The sequence below is a fragment of the Corvus hawaiiensis genome, chromosome 6 (genome assembly GCF_020740725.1).
Source record: "Corvus hawaiiensis isolate bCorHaw1 chromosome 6, bCorHaw1.pri.cur, whole genome shotgun sequence".
Classification (NCBI taxonomy): domain Eukaryota; kingdom Metazoa; phylum Chordata; class Aves; order Passeriformes; family Corvidae; genus Corvus; species Corvus hawaiiensis.
This window is the reverse complement of record NC_063218.1, coordinates 56,821,945-56,841,784: the sequence shown is the minus strand read 5'-3', so window position 1 is coordinate 56,841,784 and position 19,840 is coordinate 56,821,945. Positions and strand designations below refer to the sequence as shown.

At 39.4% G+C, this 19,840-nt stretch overlaps 1 protein-coding gene across 3 annotated transcripts in view; it reads left to right on the top strand.

Annotated features, from left to right (window-relative positions):
• The window catches only part of KIAA1549L (KIAA1549 like), a 76,276-nt gene extending 58,311 nt beyond the window's left edge, over positions 1-17,965 (top strand). For all 3 annotated transcript variants that reach the window (XM_048306508.1, XM_048306507.1, XM_048306506.1), the window contains 4 exons: positions 1,767-1,864; positions 3,021-3,166; positions 6,951-7,099; positions 10,265-17,965. In XM_048306508.1, coding sequence (XP_048162465.1) covers positions 1,767-1,864; positions 3,021-3,166; positions 6,951-7,099; positions 10,265-10,546 — 675 coding nt within the window. In that variant the 3' untranslated portion in view covers positions 10,547-17,965. The remainder of the gene's footprint in view (positions 1-1,766; positions 1,865-3,020; positions 3,167-6,950; positions 7,100-10,264) is intronic.
• Positions 17,966-19,840: the final 1,875 nt, after the last annotated feature.

The following is a 19,840-nucleotide window of genomic DNA, read 5'->3' as shown; positions in this document are numbered from 1 at the left end:
GTTTGAGATGCAGAAGAGGCATTGCAGCCCATTTCGCATCCAGCACTATTAGGAGAAATATAATTGAGGTTTTCTTTGATGCGAATAACATTTTTTTTTACTTGCAGTTCTTTCATTAAAAATCAGTATTTCCGACCCCTGGCTAAGAAATGTACCAGTGTCTTTTTAGATTTTTTTTTTTCCCCACTTAAATGTAGAAATTCTTTAAATATCATAGTAAATATCATGGTGAAAGCAAATATTAGGAGACTTTGTAGGTGGCATGAAAGAAAAAATTATTTTCAGAGACATGCCTTTGAGGGTTTCTAACCTGCTTTAAAAGAGGTGGCAGTGAGAGGGCAGAGAAAGACGCTTGGTCTGTATTGCTTTTCCCTTGGAGACACATCAAAAGTCAGTTTGATAAATTACCTTTCCTCTTTGTTAACCTAGTTTTGCAGGTATTTGAGAATGAAGGTATTTAGAATATGGTCTAAATGTGTGATTTAAAAAGATGATTATTGAAAGACAGTGTTTTCTGATACATAGTGTGGGATTTATATTGCCAAATTCAAACCTAAAAGTAGGTGGTAAGTCTGAAATAATCATGTAAATCCTGTAGGCTCTTTCTCTTGGTGGGAGATAGAGAGTGACTCATCCCATGGTAATGTGTTTTTAACTTTCTCTGCTCTTTGTGGAGGAGCTTTTCTGGCTAAGCCAGATACTTCTTGTTTAGAGGGCCAAAGTCCCACCATTGGACTCCATTTTTTGGTGAAAATGCCAGTGTCTTGATAGTGGTCAGCCTTCCCAAAATTTGTTATTTTTTATAGCTCTGATTTCATCTTAAATCCTGTGCATTGCTCTGAAGCATCGTCATGAAAACCACAACTGAAAAAAAAATCACAACCAAACAATAAAACAAAAACCAATAGGAAAACAAAACCCTCAACCATGGTATGTTAAAGAAAAGTGTTAGTGAAGCATCTAGTGAGATATCATTCCTCTGTCTCGAAGTATATTTGGAAAAATTATGGCCTCTAATCTGTAGCATTGAAAAGGGCTTAGAAGGAAAGTTTTCTCCTACACGTCATTTCTTGGGTGCCATGGGTTTCATGCACATAATTACTCCTTCTTCACATGTATTGGTGATTAAATTAAGAATTACCATGGGCAAGATGCTTAATTTTGTGACTTCATGGCTTGGGCCTGCTGTTCGTCTGGATCAGGCTGCCTTTTCAGAACTGTTTGAGGCCTTTGTTGCTGTGTTGGAAAGTTACAGAACTTGGGGGTTTTGTGGAAAATTTTCTTTTCATGTCTTGAAGGCTGACAGGAAGAGGTTGAAATATGGATTGCTCACAGGTGGCTTCACCGCAGTGCATACTGCTCTGAGCATGTTTTCTGAATCTTTAAAATACTTATTTTTCTGGAGAAAGTGGAAATACTCCGGTCTTTTTCCCATGATCCAAAGCAGCTGTTGAGTCTCACATAATCACAACAAATCTGCTTTGCCAGCAGGTTACAAAAGTCACAGAGACAGTGTTTAATACATTTTATTTTAATTAGACTTCATCTTGTCTCTGAGCTCATTTGTTCAGGTTTTCTCCCACATTCTAAAATCACCAAAGCACGGTAAATTCTCAAATAAATGCAATTACTATTGATGCCACAAAAAGTTAGCTTCCTGTTGACTGGCACATGGAGCAGGTATTTAATTTCTGATTTTCTTTTGTTTTTCAATTTGACTGAGATCTACTGGTGTTTCAGAAAATATTTATTTTTCTCTTTTACAGGCTTACAGATTTTCTCAGCTTCCTGAGATGGTAATGGGTTCTCCTCCCCCTCCTGTCCCTCCCAGAACGGGTCCTGTGGCTGTTGCCTCTCTCAGGAGGTATTTATGTTATTTTGGTGGGTGAGTCTCTAAAACCCACTGTTGTAATAAGAACTGGGGCAAACCCTGAAGGGGCACTTACAAGGTACTTAAAAAGATACATTCATGAAATTAGAAACATGTTGGTTTTATTTCATTTTAACACAAAACGAAATAACAATGAATTTTCTGTTAGCTAGTCTGCATCAATAAAATTAGGAGCTGTAGGCTCTTGTTTCTTTTTAAGCACTCTTGGCCTCAGCTTGCATAATGGCATTGAGGCAGGTAATTCACACCATCATTCTCCTGCTTTCCTGTGTTGTAAGAACTTGCAGCAGGAGAGGAATGGATTGTAAGATGCTTCTTAGGAGGCCCTGGTCTGGGGATATCAGCCCAGCCCTCAGCTATCTCGTGCCTACAAAGCTGAGGCCAAACACACACAGAGGCCTGCCTGTCTTAGCTCAGCGTGTGCATTTCACCTCCTCCTCGCAGGAAGGCACTCAATAAAATGCATTTCAAAGAATTTCTGCACTTCTGTGCTGGGGGAGCTCATTCAGCCCTCAGTGCTGGGTTAGGTACTGCCCGGTGCAATCTGAGGCACCGCAGGCCTGTGGAGAACTCTGGAGCACCCAGGCCGAGGGAAGCATTTCCAAGTGGCTGCTTATCATATTGTAACTGCCTTGAAATCTTCAGGATAGGGGCATATTGAATGTTGACATATTCTTGTTCATCCATTGTATTTTAACTCTAAAGCAACTGGGGTGCACCATTTCCAAAGTGCAGTGTATGTTATTTACCACAGTAGGATCCTACTGGATGATACCATGTCATACACACTGTAGTGACTGTCTGTACACTGTGTTGGTGAATTATGGTAAAGCTCTGGTTTTTGTGTTGTATTTCACAGGCAATTTTTGGAAGCAGCAAGCAAAGGCCCTTTACAACTGTAGTAACATGCTTTAGTACAATAGCAACCAGGCTAAAGGGCTTGTTGGCAAACTTCTCCAGACTTCCTGTTCTCCAATTGTTCTCCAGACTTGTGTCATGCCAGAGCAAAGTTGGACAGCTTGCTCCTAGCTGGCTTGTCTTGCCGTAGCTGATAGGCGTGTATGTGGCTACAAATCTCATCTGCAGGTCAGAATGACAAATTTTTTTTTTTTTCTTTCTTAATGCGCAGGTCTACATCAGATATTGGCAGCAAAGTGAGAATACCTGAGGCCAGTGGAGCAGATCAGGCCCAGCATCACGATCAGACACCTTTTGCACCGGGTTCGAGAGCTCCGATGTCTGTTGGTCCACTCGATCAATCAGCTTTTCACTCAGGTGAAAAAATGATGCGGATTCAACTTGGAGCTTTGAGAGCCTTCTAAATTATTTTGGATATAAATGAATGTATGGGGTATAGCAAATAAGGATGATTATTTGGAGAAAGACTGGTGGGGTTTTTCCTGGTGCAGCTGAAGGAGACCTCCAAAGGATGGCCTGTTGCTTTGTAGATGCAGCATCAGCTGCATCATAAAATACTCATCCTGCAGAAGCACCAGGAAATGGCCTTTTCTGAAGGTAGGATCCAGCAGTAATATCCCAGATGTTCTATGTTCAAGTATGCCATTCTGCTGGCACACTAATCAGGACTCTGAATTAATAAAACCCCGTAAAACTGTTCATCTGTATCACAAAATGCAGTAGAATTTTTAGGGAGGGTATAGAGGGTGTTGGTGGCAAAATAAGTTGCAGTATTGGGACTGCTGTGTGACTTGTTTGTGTTGCACTTTGTACAAACCAAGCAAAGTGGGAGAGACAGGTAATGGGGTTCTGAGCAGAGAAATGAGCTGGATCCTTCCAATATTTTATCAGTCAAGAATATTGATCCAAGGGCTTGAAAACTTTTTTAAGGCTCCCTTAAAGGCTCTTGAGGAACTTTACCCCTACTCTTGTCGCAACAGTGGGCTCCCGAGGAGGGCAAACTGAAGGTACGTGGCCCCTTCCCTTCAAAACATAAGGCAGTGGTGCTCTTGCACAATCAAAGGTAATCTGTTAGCTCTTCACCCCTCCTGTTCTGGAGAATATAGTTTCTGCCCAGGTGCAGCACTTGTTTTGGGTCTAAAAGTCACAGTTTTAAAGGCCTAATGAGTTCCTGTTCCTTTTGATGTGAGTTGTATTTATAAATTGATTTCCTCATGAGATCAAGCTGATATACTGTTTGATGGTATCTGGATAACATTTAGCTGGAAATATATTTGAAATAGCTTCTTATTGGCAAAATATGTTTTCTTGAAGAGTTATGGAAAAGAGCTTATAATATTCAAAATAATTTTACATTGTTAGTTTGAAGCTTTGAAATTAGTAGGTTTGTTAGACATAGCTCTGTTAATCTGCCAGAAAAAAATTCTTTCTTAGCTTCCTCAGAAGTAATAGAGAGTTATCTGCATTGTCTTCGACATCATCTACTGAGAATGATAATGTGACTATGCAAATGTGCTGTCAATTAATTAAATACAGTAGGTTTGAAGGATCCATTCTACTCTCACTTACTGTCATACTTTCTGCAAATGGTGCAGTACCTGAAAAGGGCAGATGCCCACCCTCTCATTTCAAAACATTTCAGGCTATAAAATATGCCACACTACCAAGACCTCTTCTTTATGTGTGCAGTAATGGGATCTGTGGGATATATTTTTTTATTAGATTCAGTGGTAGGGAGATTTTATTGCTGTGTGTTGCTGAAGGGTGGCTGCAGTTCAGAAGAGACAAAGTGACCTTCCTGTATATTGTGGAGTTTGCCAGAATAATTCTGGGAGTAGCTGAAGGAAAATTTCATATATGACAGGTGCTACAAAAGGCTGTAATACAGGCAAGGAAAGACAAAGACAGTTATGAGAAATGTGCAATTGTAATACAAGGTTTCTAACGTTCTGATATGAAAATGAGTTTTGTCACCTCAATACATGAAGAAACATTGCTGCAGGTGCTGATTGGGAATGTTAAGGCCTAATGTCACCCTCCTGCAGGCTAACATCACCTCTAAGATAAGGATGTTGCAATAATAATTTAGGATAAGGTGTTACATCAGCCAATTGAATATTCATTTTGAATAGTAGCTCCTTTTGCTGTGGTTAAATTAAAAGAGTGTTTTGGTTTAGCAGCCATGTGTCATGTACAGGAGCAGCACTTCCTTCTCTGCACATATCTGAAGAATGCTCTTTTCCAGCCTTGCTAACTCATTTAAAATAGCAACTCTTGTGCTGCTTTTGACCTGGAAGGACAAAGGATTGACCACACCTCTTCTCTCAGCCCACCTCCTTCCAAACCCATGGGGCTGGAGGAATTGGGATAGAGGTGATGTGTTTCTGCTCTGGAGAAGAATGTGCTACAAACCATATCTTTCTCCTCTTCTCATGCCCTGATTGCATCCATAGCACTTCTGGCCTGGGACTGCATGGGATGTCATTGAGAAACTGTAAATGTCAGGGTTTGTGGAGACTGCTTTGGGGATGGATGCCGCTGGGGGAGTCTTTCTATCTCTGTGCATGTGCCCATGCAGTGTCCCAGCATCTGTCAGAGTAGGCAGCATAGCCCTCCTGTAGATTGTTCAGGAGCAAAAATGTGCCAGGGCTGTAAATGACATTCTGGGGGACGGATATTTGAAGCAGCCAGTAATTGATGCTAATTCAATTATACTCTGTATGATTTCAGGGGAAGGCCTATGTCTTGAGATTTTGTCACCATGGTGGTATCATAGGTACTGAGAGCAATTAGCAGCAGTATTCAGGTGATGTGCAGTTGGAAGGGGGAGAAATTTTATTTTCTCTGCATGGATTCTAGTACAGAGAATCTGCCCACCTGTGTAATGTTACTGTGCCTGCATTCCTCAGTCAAAATGTTTGAGTTGTACTTTGCTGTGTTTTTAAAGGGTTTACTGCCCTTCTGCGTTCGTGTAGGTGATGTTATTTTTTGCTATGTTCTGTGAATCTGAAAAGTAAAATACACGTCCATGTAGTATAACTGAATAAACAAAAAAACTAATAACTAATAAAGATGATATGCAGCTGTCCTAACCAGGATTTAGGGATGAGGATTTCATGCCCTTAGTGTGATGTTGGTGATTCACTGCTGGAGTCTGTCTTTGCATGTAAATAGACACTAGAAGAAGGAAGACTTATCTGAGAAAAAAGTTTGTATTCTATTCTAAACTTGGCAAATACCTGGAGTTACCATAGCAAATCTCAAGGGAAATATGCACATTAGGATGCTAGTCTTCCAGACAGCCCAGTTATAGCCTGTGGATAATGTCTGTACCACATTGTTCTCTGCATCTCAGTGGGCCACAGCAATAAACCCTCCCTGAAAGCAGATGTGACCATATCTAGAGATTTGGCTGGAACTTAAGCCTGGATGGCTGGCTGCTTCCACACAAATTGGAATGTGATAGTGGGATTTTAATAGGAGGCTTCCTGGGTATTCCTATGCATGCATATTAATCAAGACATGATAAACCAGATTTGGAATCAACAAATAATTATTTAAGTTGTAGCTGCATAATTTATGGCAGTCACAGACTGTTCCTGGGAAAGGAACTGAGCAAGTGGAACCTTGGTATTTTTTGCAGAAGCATTGAAGTTTTGTGATGGAATTGTTGAGTACAGCCTGTTAAACATATCATTCACTCGTTTTTGTAGGTTTTTTGCCTAGAGATATTAAGAAAGACTGGGTAAACTGTGAAAAGAAAGGTGCATTACGCTGAAACCCATGGTAACAACAGCTAAAAACTGAATACAAGGAAGCAAACGTAAGGGGGAAAAAAGCCTTTTCTCCAATGAGTCAAAGTTTTGACGAAGATCATTTGTTACAAGGATCAAGTCCTAGGGACTCTTTACCTGAAGGCTGTACATGTTTATGAGGACAACTGCAAATCTTGCCTTCTCCAGTATTTCCCAGCATGATAAAGATGCTCTTGTCAGATGATGGGACAAAAAACCCCCCTCAAAGCCCCCAAAACTCCCCGCAATAAGCAACCATCGAGTCCATATTTCGTAAGCACTATCTTCTGGTTTATAACCGAAAATCTCTGCTATTAATGATGTCTGCTCTTTTTTTTATTTGACAGGAAATACGGTACCAGCAGTGTTTGCCATTCCAGCAAACCGACCTGGCTTCACGGGCTATTTTATCCCGACTCCACCCACCGCCTACAGGAACCAAGCCTGGATGCCCTATGCTGGAGAGAATGAGTTGCCAGGGCAGTGGGCAGACTCTGTAAGCACCCTTGCTTTTCTAACCACCTGTGTTTTTTCTGTGGTTTGCACAGGAGGGGTTTTCAGCAATTCTTCACTGCTCTGCAAAGAATCTGATAAGGATAATTTTTTCGTGAGTGGAAATAATCTCTAGTAGTGAAAAGCCATAAGAGAGGGAATAGATACTTGAGCTGTTCATCACATGAGCTGTAAGCAAGGTCTTTAGAGGGTGGAATCATTCACTAGGTTAGGGCCTGGCACCTGTTTAAAGTTGGTGGGTTAGATGTCATTTTTCTTTCCCAAGAAAGGTTAAGTATTTGGATAGACTTGTGTCAGGAGAAGCTGATGCTGCCTCTCAAGGTGGCCTTGTGCTGTTTGAAAGCTGGGGAAGCATCTTTCCCTCCTGGAGGCTTCTCTCAAGACAGCCTGACTCCCAAATCTTACCTCCCAGCACTGCTGCAGCCCTGCTGTGCAGTGTTTCAAATCCTCCTGAGGGCTGGAGTGACAGATCATAAATTAAAGAATTAATTGCACAATCCTAGACTGGAACAGATGTAATTTTTAGCTCAAAGTAAACCTACATTTCAAAGAATTGAAGTTGAAACATCCTAAAATGAATTACAGTAGTTTATCATGTTTGAAACAATTTCTCGAATGTAGGGCTTTTTTTCCACTAGGGAAAAAAAGATCAATTCTTCTGCTTGAGCTCACATCTGGTATTTATGCAGAACCACTCTGGCTAAAAAACCTGGGAGATAGATTCTATTTCCTTGTGCAAATTGTCAACAGGACATTTTAATGAATTGCAGTTGAAATCTAAGTTGGCTTTGAGCAGCTAAGCAAGAGACAGCACAATCATATAAATGTTCCTGGGGGCAGCTATTTGTTGTTCGCTCTTTATTACTGTTCCTGATGCCTGTGAGGAAAAGAATTCAGTATGACTTTGAGATGCAAGTCTGAATTTGAAGGCTGAACTGTCAGAAAAAAAGCTGTTCATTTGTAAGCTGAGCACACCTGCTGATGTGCCCCTGACACCTGAAGGCTTGTGATGCTGTGGTATAAATTTTCTTCTCAGAGCTGCCTTTTAAAGCATGAAAAACTTTATTTTCCTTTGTTGTTGTTGTTTTGATGCTTGTTTGTTTATTTGTTGTGTGTGTGTTTTTAACCCTTCTGACATTTTAAATCCAGGGGGCCTGTTGTATCTCAGCAATGATTTTAAACTTTTTCTCTAAGAAGGAAAAAAGCCACAAAAGAAATAAGGAAATTTTACTTGTCTTCCACTCATTTTCCCTTTTTTCTCTCTACTCTTGACTGCAATCCCATGGAAAAGGAGTCAAGTATCACTTGTCAAAAGTGGAGACTGAAACAAATGGTTCAAAACTGCAAACCAAGTCTCCAGCCCCCATCTCCTTCCTCTGGAAGGAGAGGAGTATAACCCTGTTGTGGGTTTCCTTTTCTTCAGGGAAAGAGGAATGGAGAGAGATGTAAGAATCCGTCTGAAAAATAACCATGGCAATATGAAATTCAAAGGACACAAATGTCCCTTTTAACTTCACTTACCCATGACAGAGCTTTAACAACTCCTTTTTACTCAGATTTTCATTCCTCTGGTGGCTTTGTAGAAGAGGTAAATATGTAGAAACCACTGAAGTTTCTGTAATGAATTTGCAAATCTGTCGAGAAATTGTCTTTATTTTAAAATCATTACTAGAGGAACTAGTAATAGCATTAGCAACGTAACACAGTCAGAAAGCCTGAACAAAAGTGAAAAGCATATAAAGGTCTGAAGTAATACTCAGGTTTTCTCAGTAATACTCAGAGTTTGAATTTCTGGACATGTCCTGGTTTCTGAGCCTCTAGATTATAGCTTGATCACACTTCGTAGATTTTCTTACAATTATTAAGAAGCTTAATATCTATAAGATTCTTTATTTTTCACGCATTTCTGCTAGCCTAGACTGCAAACAAGGGAGTACAGGAAACGGGAGATTTGACAACAAAGAGCTATCCTGTAAGCTCAATTACTCTAATATATTATTCTCTGAGACAAATGGTAAGTATTGAGACACTAAGTTTTGTGGGACAAGGCAATTGTATCTGACAAAGCACTTCTTTTCCAAACTGCCTGATGCTGCTTAGTGAAAACAGTAACCTGGTGGCCTCTAGTGGCGTGTTCACACGTTGTACTACCAAAATCATCTTTAGAAGAGCCTATTGTAAACTGAACAGAGGTGCCTGCATCTAATGACCACTTTCATATCACACCTGCTTCCTGTATTTGTCTCATCACACCATAGTGAACATGCTTGACATTCTCTTCAGCATTTGATGGATGCCCAAGGCTGTGTAGAGGATGTGTAAATCTGGTCAGGCTTCTGACATAAAGCCTTCTTCAAAATTAAGGCCTGTAGATTCCTGTTTCATAGACTTTTGGACATCATAAATAATATTTTTATTTGATGCATTAAAGTCTTCTGAGTGCTATAAAGACTGGTATTGTAGTCCATGGATTTGTGAAAGAAATTTCATCTCTCACAGTGACTAAAGGGCCTACATTTTTATTTTAGTTTTAGCTGGTATAACAATGGTGCTGAAATCTGTGAAGGTACAAAAATTATGAATTCCCCATGTAATTCTGTTAAACATGGCAGAAATCCTGACACTTCTGAGCAGTCAAACATCCCTTTCAGTCTTGAGCTTCCAGCTGGCACACCTAAGCTTATCCCTGTTTTCTGGATCTAGTGAGTTTCTATTAGGAGCAGTGAGACCAGACACTTGGCTGGCTTGGATTAGACAGTAGATGCAAATCAGAAAACTCTGCTTTTCCCTTCTAGGATTTTTGGTGTACTAAAATCATGCTGTCTATTGAAAATCAAAGTGCTTGTTAAGCAGAGAGCACACTTTCAGAAAAACCTCTATCGTTGGACTTTTTGAGGTGATGATAAATGAGGACACACAGAGTTTTCCCTGTTTTTGCAGCCACAGATGGGACATTGACACGTGCATAAATGGCACATGCCAAGACAGGCATTTGTAAGCAGAAGCTGGGAATTCTGAGGTTTGCATTCCCTTCATTTGGTCCTCTCTGTCACGTCTGACTGTGGCCCGGGGAGGTTTGTGGTACCTGGCAGGTGGCACCGCGGATGGACTGTTCTGTATAATTGTGTGTAATTGCCACTCTCCACAGGTCCCACTCCCTGGCTACATCGAGGCTTACCCGAGGCCCCGCTACCAGCACAGCTCTCCGTCCCGCCTGCCTCGGCAGTACAGCCAGCAGGGCAGCCTGCACCCCAGCCTGGAGCAGGCCCCGCTGGCATCCACCGCCGCTTCCCAGCAGAGCCTGACCGACAACGACCCCTCCGACGCGCCGCTCACCAACATCTCCACGGCTGCCCTCGTCAAGGCGATCAGAGAAGAAGTGGCCAAGCTGGCCAAGAAGCAAACAGATATGTTTGAGTTCCAGGTCTAGTATCTTCTGAGCACAGTATTTGTAACTTGCGACCTGGGATAGCCGAGAAAGCAACTCCTTTAATTTTCAGCTACAAACTTCCTGTGAATTGTGCCAAAGCGATGGCATTTTAATCTGTCTGAAAAGTCAGCACCATGAAATGACTTACAGCAGAGCAACAGGACTCTGAAGACATGAAATTCTGCTTTCCAGCTAAGGAAAAGCTGCCAGGAAACTGTTTCATACTGGTGAGATCAACCATATGCAATTGTTGGTCACTTTGCTCTCGTACTATGACCTATCATCACTAAAGATGCTGCTGAACATGCCAGTGCCACAAGAAGTTTCATTTGCAGACCCAGAGGTAGAGCTGCTGAAAATAACTTCTGCATGCTGAAACTTTGATTCAAGGAGAAAAAACCTGCAGAACATGGTTTGCTGAAGGCCATGGTCGGCGTGGCTGTGGCCACATGAATTGTTTGCTGTGGGACATTGTATAAGGGGCACTGATTCCAGCAATGCAGAGTCATTTCAGCCTTTTCATTCCAGACACTGTATTCAAACCAAAAGAATTCAACATGATTAAATTATACAAATGAGAGTCCTGTAAATTGCTCCGAGTCTCTTCATCCTTTTAACAGTACAAAGAAGTGAAAGAAGAGAGGACTGTGAAGAAGGTGAATGACATTTCGATACTTGGTGGCTACCTTGTCCCTCAGTGCCACCGATGAGTTATGCAGCAGATTTTTTTTCAGCGTGAGAGAGTACAATGCATGAAGAGCCAGCAAAGGATATTGGTGCTAAAAGCTTCCAAGAGAAATGAAAAAAGGTTATTCGTGTTTGCTCTATAATCAGGCTTTTCACTCTGAATGCATGTGAAGCTGGTAAACCTGAGACCTTTAAATCCTTTCAACCTGAGAAAATGGATACGCCTGCTTGGACAAGAAAACCTCTGTCCAACACAGTGCTTTTTTCACTTTCTTTACCAATGCTATCTACTAAAGTGATGCCAGAAAGTGCTACCTGAAGCTGCAGTTGATTTTGACGACGCTGGCATGGTGAATGCGCACCCAGGAAGTTCTGAATGTAGAGGACGTAATTACTATATTAACATGTAAATAAGTTAACAGTTACATGAATTAACAAAAATACTAATGTTCTGTGAAAAAGAGAGCATTGCCAGAAATTATGTTGACTTTATATTGTGCAAGATAACGGTCACTGATTGTTACACTGCGTTGTGGTAAGAATCCAATCCCAAAAGAAAGTCAAACCACTTGGATGGGAGAGTAGTTAATATTTTGCAGTTGTACAAACTAGTTGGAGATCATGAACAATTGTTTTCAGTTCCTTCAGCAATGAGCTTCAGGAGCTGAAGTTGTTGCAAAATTTGTTGTGTTGGGCGTGTTTGATGTCAACTGGAGTTAAAGGTAATGTCCTTCATTTCAGTAGGTTATTTAGTTATCCTCAATTACTATTTTGTCTGATCATATCATTTCCCTGAGTTTCTTTGGTCTTAACTGATATGAGAAAGGGAACTTGGTTTAGCTTTTCGGCCATCAGTAAATTGAGAGGAGAGAGAAGACTAGAATAGGGGATAGAAGGAGAAATTGATGAAGCACAAACTTCTAAAGCAGAGCTATTTTTCCCCCTAATAATTATATTATAAACCCTGACTGAGACTGTGATGCATAATTATCCTAGAATATACAGACATCTTCTGCTCCAATACCTTGGATATTGCGGAAGCGTTTGGAATGCTAGTTAATCTTTCAATAAATGTGAAATTTCATTTTTATTATTTAAAATCAGATATAAATAAAATGTATTTTTGTAATTTCTATGTATATATGTGCTGTATATTTATATAAGTGACTAGTCTGCTATAGTCAGAAAATTTCCATAAACTAAGTGGAAAAAAAGAAAGAGAAAGAAAGAAAGAAAGAAAGAAAGAAAGAAAAACCCCCTGATAATTTTAATGATCAATATAAACATGCTATGTCTGAAGTACACAAATATACATTTGGATGACTTGGATACTAAACAACCAAAGAAACTCAATCTTTCATATAAATACAAGTCTAGTAAAGACTGACTGCTGTCTCAGTTACCTGTCAGCCAGATAATACTGATCTTATCAGTGTAATACAACACAGCCAAATTGTGTCAAATCAATAGCTGGCTAAGAGCATCACACTTTAGAATAACAACTGAAAAATACTGGGCCAAACTCAGTGTGCCACAGAAGAGACTTGTTCTGGTTGGCTTCAGTGGGAATTTCACTCACTGAGAGCAAGGCTGAGTTTCTCTATTTGGCTTCATCTATAAAAGCAAATTTCACTAGACCCCCTTGAAGAGCATTCTGCTTATTTTTCAGTCATTTGGATCACTGTAACAAAAGTGCAGACACAATGGAAGAGCAGCTGACTTTTATTTAGCCTAAGCTGGTTCACAGCTGGCTTGACGTAACCTGGGAAGCGAAACCTACTCTTAAGTCGTGTCAGCCACATTTTGCATCAGCTTTATTATCTCAGTTTTGGAATGATTTTTCTATGTAGCCCAGCGAAATTTTGCAAGTGAATGGGCCCTTCTATGCAATGGGAGTGAAGATGTGCTGTGTAATAAATTTCTCTATCTTAGACTCCAGTTTTGCAGAGTTATTCTGAGGCTGAAAGTACGGAAGCAACTGTGATCCCATGGATGGGCACGCTGAAGCCATAGAGCTGGGAAGGGTAATGTAATGATGTATTCCCAAAAAAACGTCACAGGAAGCAGGACATTCCAGTTTTAAACAGCATCTTTTGGACACTTAGCTCTGTTTGTAAGTCTGTTCCCATTCTTAAATTTCAGCAATTTAATAGTGCTATTAAAAAATATGTGAGGGTAAAGTCTCATATACCTTACATGATGAATCTTGTAGCTTGCTTGGCAACTAAAAATTTTGGAAAATACAGAGATGTCCAGGGTTTGGATGTCTGTAGAAAACAGGAAAATCCCAAACAAAAGCATTTAAATGGCCTTCTAGAAAGAAAAAAACATTTCAGTAAAGTTAAACAAAGTACTCTTCATACTTCTGAGGAAGAGCTGTTAGAGTTTCGAAATTAATTTTGTTTGGTGTTATTATGGACTATGTGCAGTCTACTGAATATTTCCTGAACCATCACTCTGAAACCATTGTGGTGCACTTTATTCAGAAAACCATCTTACATTCTTCGTTCATAATGCCTTTTTATCCTGTTTGTAATATGTTTCTGTATTTTTTTTTTTTTTTAAGTATAAAGTAAGATTATATCAAGACAGTAAGGACATTCCTGGGAAAGAAAAATCATGCTGTAATATTTATACTGTCTGAGCACAAAGCAATGATAAAGTGAAAATATAGTGTATAAATAATTTGTAATATAATAAACATTTTGTATGGCTACAATTACAATATAGTTTTTCAATACTGATTTCAAAGAAGAAAGTATTTGTGTTTAAAGTTTTAACCTTGTTGAGATATATCCATGCCATTTTTACTGAGAAAAAAGCAGTAATTCAGCTTTTTCTATTTAATGCCCCAATTTTCTTTAAAGATATGTTGAATGTTTAGGTGAAGGTACTGTTTTCTGTGTACACAAAATGTTGATGTTCTGACCACTATTTGTCTTGAGATTTGTAAATCACCAGTAGAAACAGTTGCAAATGAAACAACATAAAATTCCTTCTTGGCATGTGTGTACTGACCACTTTCAGCTGGTAAACTACATGTGACATTTATTAGCATCAGTAGAATAGTAACCTTAAAAGGACAAGAGGGCACCTGTTGACAGTCATTTCTTGACTTGTTGGCAGTCATTTCTTGACATGTTATCTGGATTGGAGAGAAGCTCTAGCACTCAGTCTAGAAATATGAGTAATATTTGTGTGTCACAATATTATGGGTAGAACTTGATAGAAATGCATGCAAATCCTATATGTAGAAATGAGGATTTTGAGTAGTCATCATTTTTTTCAGATGCTCTCTCTGAAAAGATGAAACACATAAGAAGTGTAAGATAAAAAGGAGAGGCAGGTAGAAAAAGTGAAAATGGGTTGAGTGGCAGAATTATTTTGTTTAAGGCTGATACATACCAAGCTGACCACAGTTTCCATTGCATTTCAAGATGTGTGACTGTTAAAGAATGAACCACATTTTAATGCATGTTCTTTAGCCCTGCATTGCCCATATAAGAGCTGACTGCCAGTTTCTAGAAGTCTGAGGGAGCTTGAAAGCAGCAAGTTTTCTGAGCTCGCAGAAGTCACTTCATTTTGCTGGCCCTGTTCATCCTGCACACATCTGAGCAGCTCCAAACACTGTGTCCAACCAGTTACTGTCCTGGTCTTGCATTTCGTGCACATTAACAAATTCCAGTGGCTTCCCATCCCTCACTGACGTGAAATGGCATAGGGAGAGGGATCTTGCATGTCACTCATACCTACTAGAAAATGGTTGTGTTTGGCAGCTTTCCCTTCATGGGTTAATTTTTAACTCCAGGACTGAGCAACAGATTTCTTTTTTGTTTATCAAAATAATTCTAAGGTTTGTTTTTATTTCTTTTTCCATTTTTAAGGATAAGAGTACTCTTTGAGAATGCTCTTTTTGAATTTTTGCCTTTCTCTCATAAATAAATAATGCAAAACTCAACTTGTGGAGGTGAGATTTATATAGGTCAGTAAATATATTGCATACTGACCTGTCCTTTAAAGGAAACTTTCAGGATGGCCAAGTCATAAAGGCAAAGCTGGTTAATACTGCAGAATCTCTACTGAGAATAACTGCATTGCCCATCCTTGATCAAAATTTTTTTGCTGTGCCTCAAAAGTGAAAAGCAATCAGAAAATTCCTCATCTGATGATTCCTGTCATTCAGGAAACTTTGTGCTTGGGCTATGTACAAGACATGGGAGATAAGATAGAGATTTCTGTGGGGTTCTGAGATGGATAAACTACCCTGTGTAACACAGCTGCCCTTTGGGTGACCCTTAATACCAACAGACATAAAAACTCCAGCCACCAAAGCGATGTGGCAGAAAGGTGGTTTAGGTCCTGATTTTAAAACTATGACATTTCATGCTTTCAAAATCCCCTTAAGACCATACTCTTATGAGTAGTCTATCATACTCATGTGTATATATATATTTGTGTGTGTCAAAAAATATTTTTTCAAAACTGGTTCTATTTGTCTATCAATTTGTCCCCGTTCATTTCAGGTTCCTTAAGGTGTACAGAGGCAAGTGAAGAGAAAAATCTCAGAGCTGTTCTGTTATGAAGCTCATGAAAGATGATAAATGGGCTTTAAATAGTTAGGTGGTCAAATGTATAGTAGATGTCTTGAAAATAATTACAAGTATCATGAAGAGGTGTTTCAGGAATTTGATTTTTTTTTTTTGCACTTGTTAAAAATAATTCTTGTTTTAAGAAGTGCCTGACTTCATGAATTTTCCACACTCGATTCATACCCAAGGAGTAGGTTGAAGCTATATTGCATTCTGTAAATAATTTTGTAACTTTATAAATGCACGTTTACCTACTGGGCAATAACGAGTGCAAAGGATTGTAAATCACAAAGAAAGGTGATTCCACTGAGTACGATATTTAGAGAGCAGGTGAATTTATCTTCCAAAGTATTCCCTCTTCACTGCAACCCTGTGCATTTCTGTGCTGTGTAAAGCAGTGTCTAAACACCATAACACACCTGGCAAGGAGATCTGGATGTAAGTAAACTTGAACTTTATCTCTGTCTTTATCTAATACTCTCCACACGGCAATAAGGAAAAAAACCCAAACGCTTTATCCTACACCAAACAACTTTTAATATTTCTTTCTAAGACAAAGAGACTGGGAAGACTTTTTCATTTCATCTTGGTATTGACTTCTGCAAGCTGTATTCAAGGTCATACTTGATAGAAAAAAAATGAGAGTGAAGCCCAAATTTTTGGAAAATATGATAGAACCCATCTTACTGAGGCTTAAATTCTTATGCAGGATTTAACAACCCAACAGAAGCAGCTCAGGCCCGACAAAAGGGTCAGTTCTGCGCAGTTCTTTGGATCTCATTAGAAAGCATGTTTGTCCAGCACAGATGCTCCTATGCTTTTTGACTTTTTGTCTTCATTTAATGTCTTTCCTGCCATTGCCGTGCATTCTAAATTTGAGTTTTACATTGTGTACCCAAAGAAGTGCACTCTTTACCTTGCTGATAGGCTGCTGGTGTGACAGAAGTAGTCACCAACACGTGACAGAATTTTTAAATAGCCATGGCATTGCATGGCTTCAGCCCACGTTGTGCTTTGTATGTTCTCCTATTAGTGTTCAGGAAAAACACAGCTGTAGGTAACATTTTCCACTGAAATTACTGGCAAAACACCTGCTCCCTTCAAGGAGAACAGTGCTGAGCCAGTAATCCCCCAGTAAATGAGCCATTACAAGTATCTTAAAACTGTACCAAGAGAGGAAGAATGCTGTCTGGTCATGGGTGGCTGGAAATTGGGAGACTGAAGGTTGGTTTGCTCTTCTTCAGGATTTTGGATTGGTCCAAAATGTGATTGTGCCTCAGTGTCCCATCTGTAGGGCAGGGTGAAGGGACTGCCTCTCCTCACTGCCCTGCTGAAACGCTGGAACCCTGGACTGTGATGGATACTTTAGTAAGAAGCACTATTTATTACTTCATGGAGCTTTGGTAATTGTTCAGGACTATAAATTACCTGTTCCTATGGTAGCATTTAAATGTCAATTTACAAGGGAAAAAACCCACCTCTTGACAATATTTCAGTGTGTTCTAGGAAGCCTTTCCAATAACAGCCTCTACACTTTTTTACAGAGATTTACAGAATTTATATCAATAAATCGTCTCACTTCCCAGGCAACAGATCTCACTTTCCAAGGAAATGAACTTTTCTTACGTCTTTGAATTGTGGAAAGGACTAGCTCTGCATGATTACAAATATCCATGTTATCTTTGGTGTTCACAGCTTGATTCAACTGAATTGTAACGGCTGTGTCTGTGAAACTTGCTCAAAATTTATGAGATTTTCAGCTGTAAGTGGGAAAACTAATTTTCTGAAGCTGCAAAACTGAGAGCAAATTTAAAGCCGAGTCTAGGGATTAAATCGAAAGAATAAGAAAATAAATAATTAAAATTTTATACTATGCAATCAGAAGGAAAATCTCCAAGAACTGGTATGTAAACCCATGCTGATTGGTAGAATTTTACATATGACTGAAAAGGAGGCATTTAAAATGTTCTGGGTCATTACCAAATTACTGTTTTTACTCTGAGCCATAGGGTGATTCTAGAAGTAAAGCTTACGAGTACATAGAATAGTTCCTTTCATGTTAGTGGCTATAGCTTAGCTGAAGTTGTACGTGTGTTTTCCTTGGCAATTTTGCACATGAAATAAAATATGTCTTAAAATCTGAGTTGCTGCTTATTGGTTGTTCCTGCCGTGTCCTCTTCTTTAGAGCAGCTGAGCCCTGTTTTCCTTGGAGCTGCCAGGCTTTGTAGGGGTCCTGTTACTCATGCAAAGGACAGGAAGGGGGTTTTAAGAACTCCACAAGTCTAACCCATGTATTCCAGCTGTGGCATTCCCTCTGTGGAAAGGTGTTTTCTTCCCTTGCAGAGGTGAGCAGGGCAGTACCCAGCAGGCCAATCACATCTTGTGATTCTGTGTTTCCTTTGTGAATTTTTGTTCTCACCTTAACATCCTCTATGCCTTCCCCTATAATTCAGTCAGTTATTGTGGTTTTTTATATCATTTACTCAGGCCTAAGTTTTGTGCTGTCTGTCTGAAGTAAAAGGAAGAGGAAAATGCAGCTATGTGCTTTTGACAGGACTGCTTTTGTGTAATTTGTGATGCAAGAAATTTGGAATAAAAATTTCCTTTTACTACTACTTTGTACTTTCAGAGGAAAAAAGAGGCAGGAAAGGATCTTCCAAAAACAGAGGTAAATGAACTTCCTAGTGTACATATCACTACTAAGGTTCCACATGGATGGCATAGTTAGGATATAATTTTTAAAATGTATATATGTATTTATATATTTTATATTTATGCTGTGACTTAATATGCCTCAAGGGGTTGTTCTGGCTTTTCTGAAGATGCACCAAAATCTGAGCCTATTTCACAAATGTATGTTTTTACTGTGTAACAGAAAACAACTGACTCGTGTTATCAATAATTATATGTTTCCTTGGAAAAGACAAATGCACCACTTATGGAATGCATCCTGATTGGCAGCTCCTTGATCCAGTATCTAGATATCAGTGACCTTAAGAAACTCTGCCTGCCAAACAGAAAAAAAGAGGACAAGTTTCCCAGAGTTAAGTGCTGCTCAATTACCCTCCTTCACATTGAGATATTAGCTCTGGATTTTCAGGGCAGGAGAATCTAAAATGCAGCACACGCTGCTGAAAACAGAAAAATCATTTTATGATGGCTTACTGCTTTTGGATTTCCTTTGTAATCTGTCCCTCAGCTAATTAAGGCAGCTTGACTTGAAGATTAATTTAAGATCTAATGATCCATTGTAATAAGGCTGAATATCTATTTGGAGAATTTCAACGTGGCAAACTCAAACACAGCAGTCTGAAATTTAATGGACCCAACTGTTTGGTATAAAATAATTTAAAGTTTAAATGCATTCTGGTTTTTGAATGGCTTTGTATCTCATTTTTCCCATCAGAAAGCAGCCAAGGCCATTTGAGGTTTCAGAAGTGGGACCCGAGGGCACTCCTTGGGGAGCACCTGGGTATCACTGCAGGTGCAGACATGGCTCTTTCATTGCTCAGCCCTCAGGCTGGCTGTGAAGGTGTGACACTCTGCTTTTTGAGAAGCTTGCTTTGTTTAGGATTGGAAATGGGAGCAACCTACTGATGTTCTGAGATCTCTGCCTATGAATCAAATTTGTAGCCTAAGATTTCTTTCTGAAATGCAATAGGGGTGGATTTGTTGAGTCACAAGGCAGCTACATGAAAGAGATCTGAACTGTGCCAGCATCTAAATGTCAGGTTTAGCCTCCCTTGAGCAATCCAAGAGAAGAGAAACAATTAAAAAAATGAATGACACATTCTTTGTGAATATAAGAAAATGCAGTAAGAATGCTGTTCTATTTTATCTTAATGGCTTAAATTTTACAAAAGAAACTATAAACAGATCAGCTTTGAGATGAAACCATAAGTCCCCAGATGAGAGCAAATTACTGGATTTAACAAGGCCAGATGGAAACAGAGCAGAAAAGTAAAGGTAAATAAAATGTTTAGGGGCAAATGAAAATCAGCATATGTGCCATTATGTA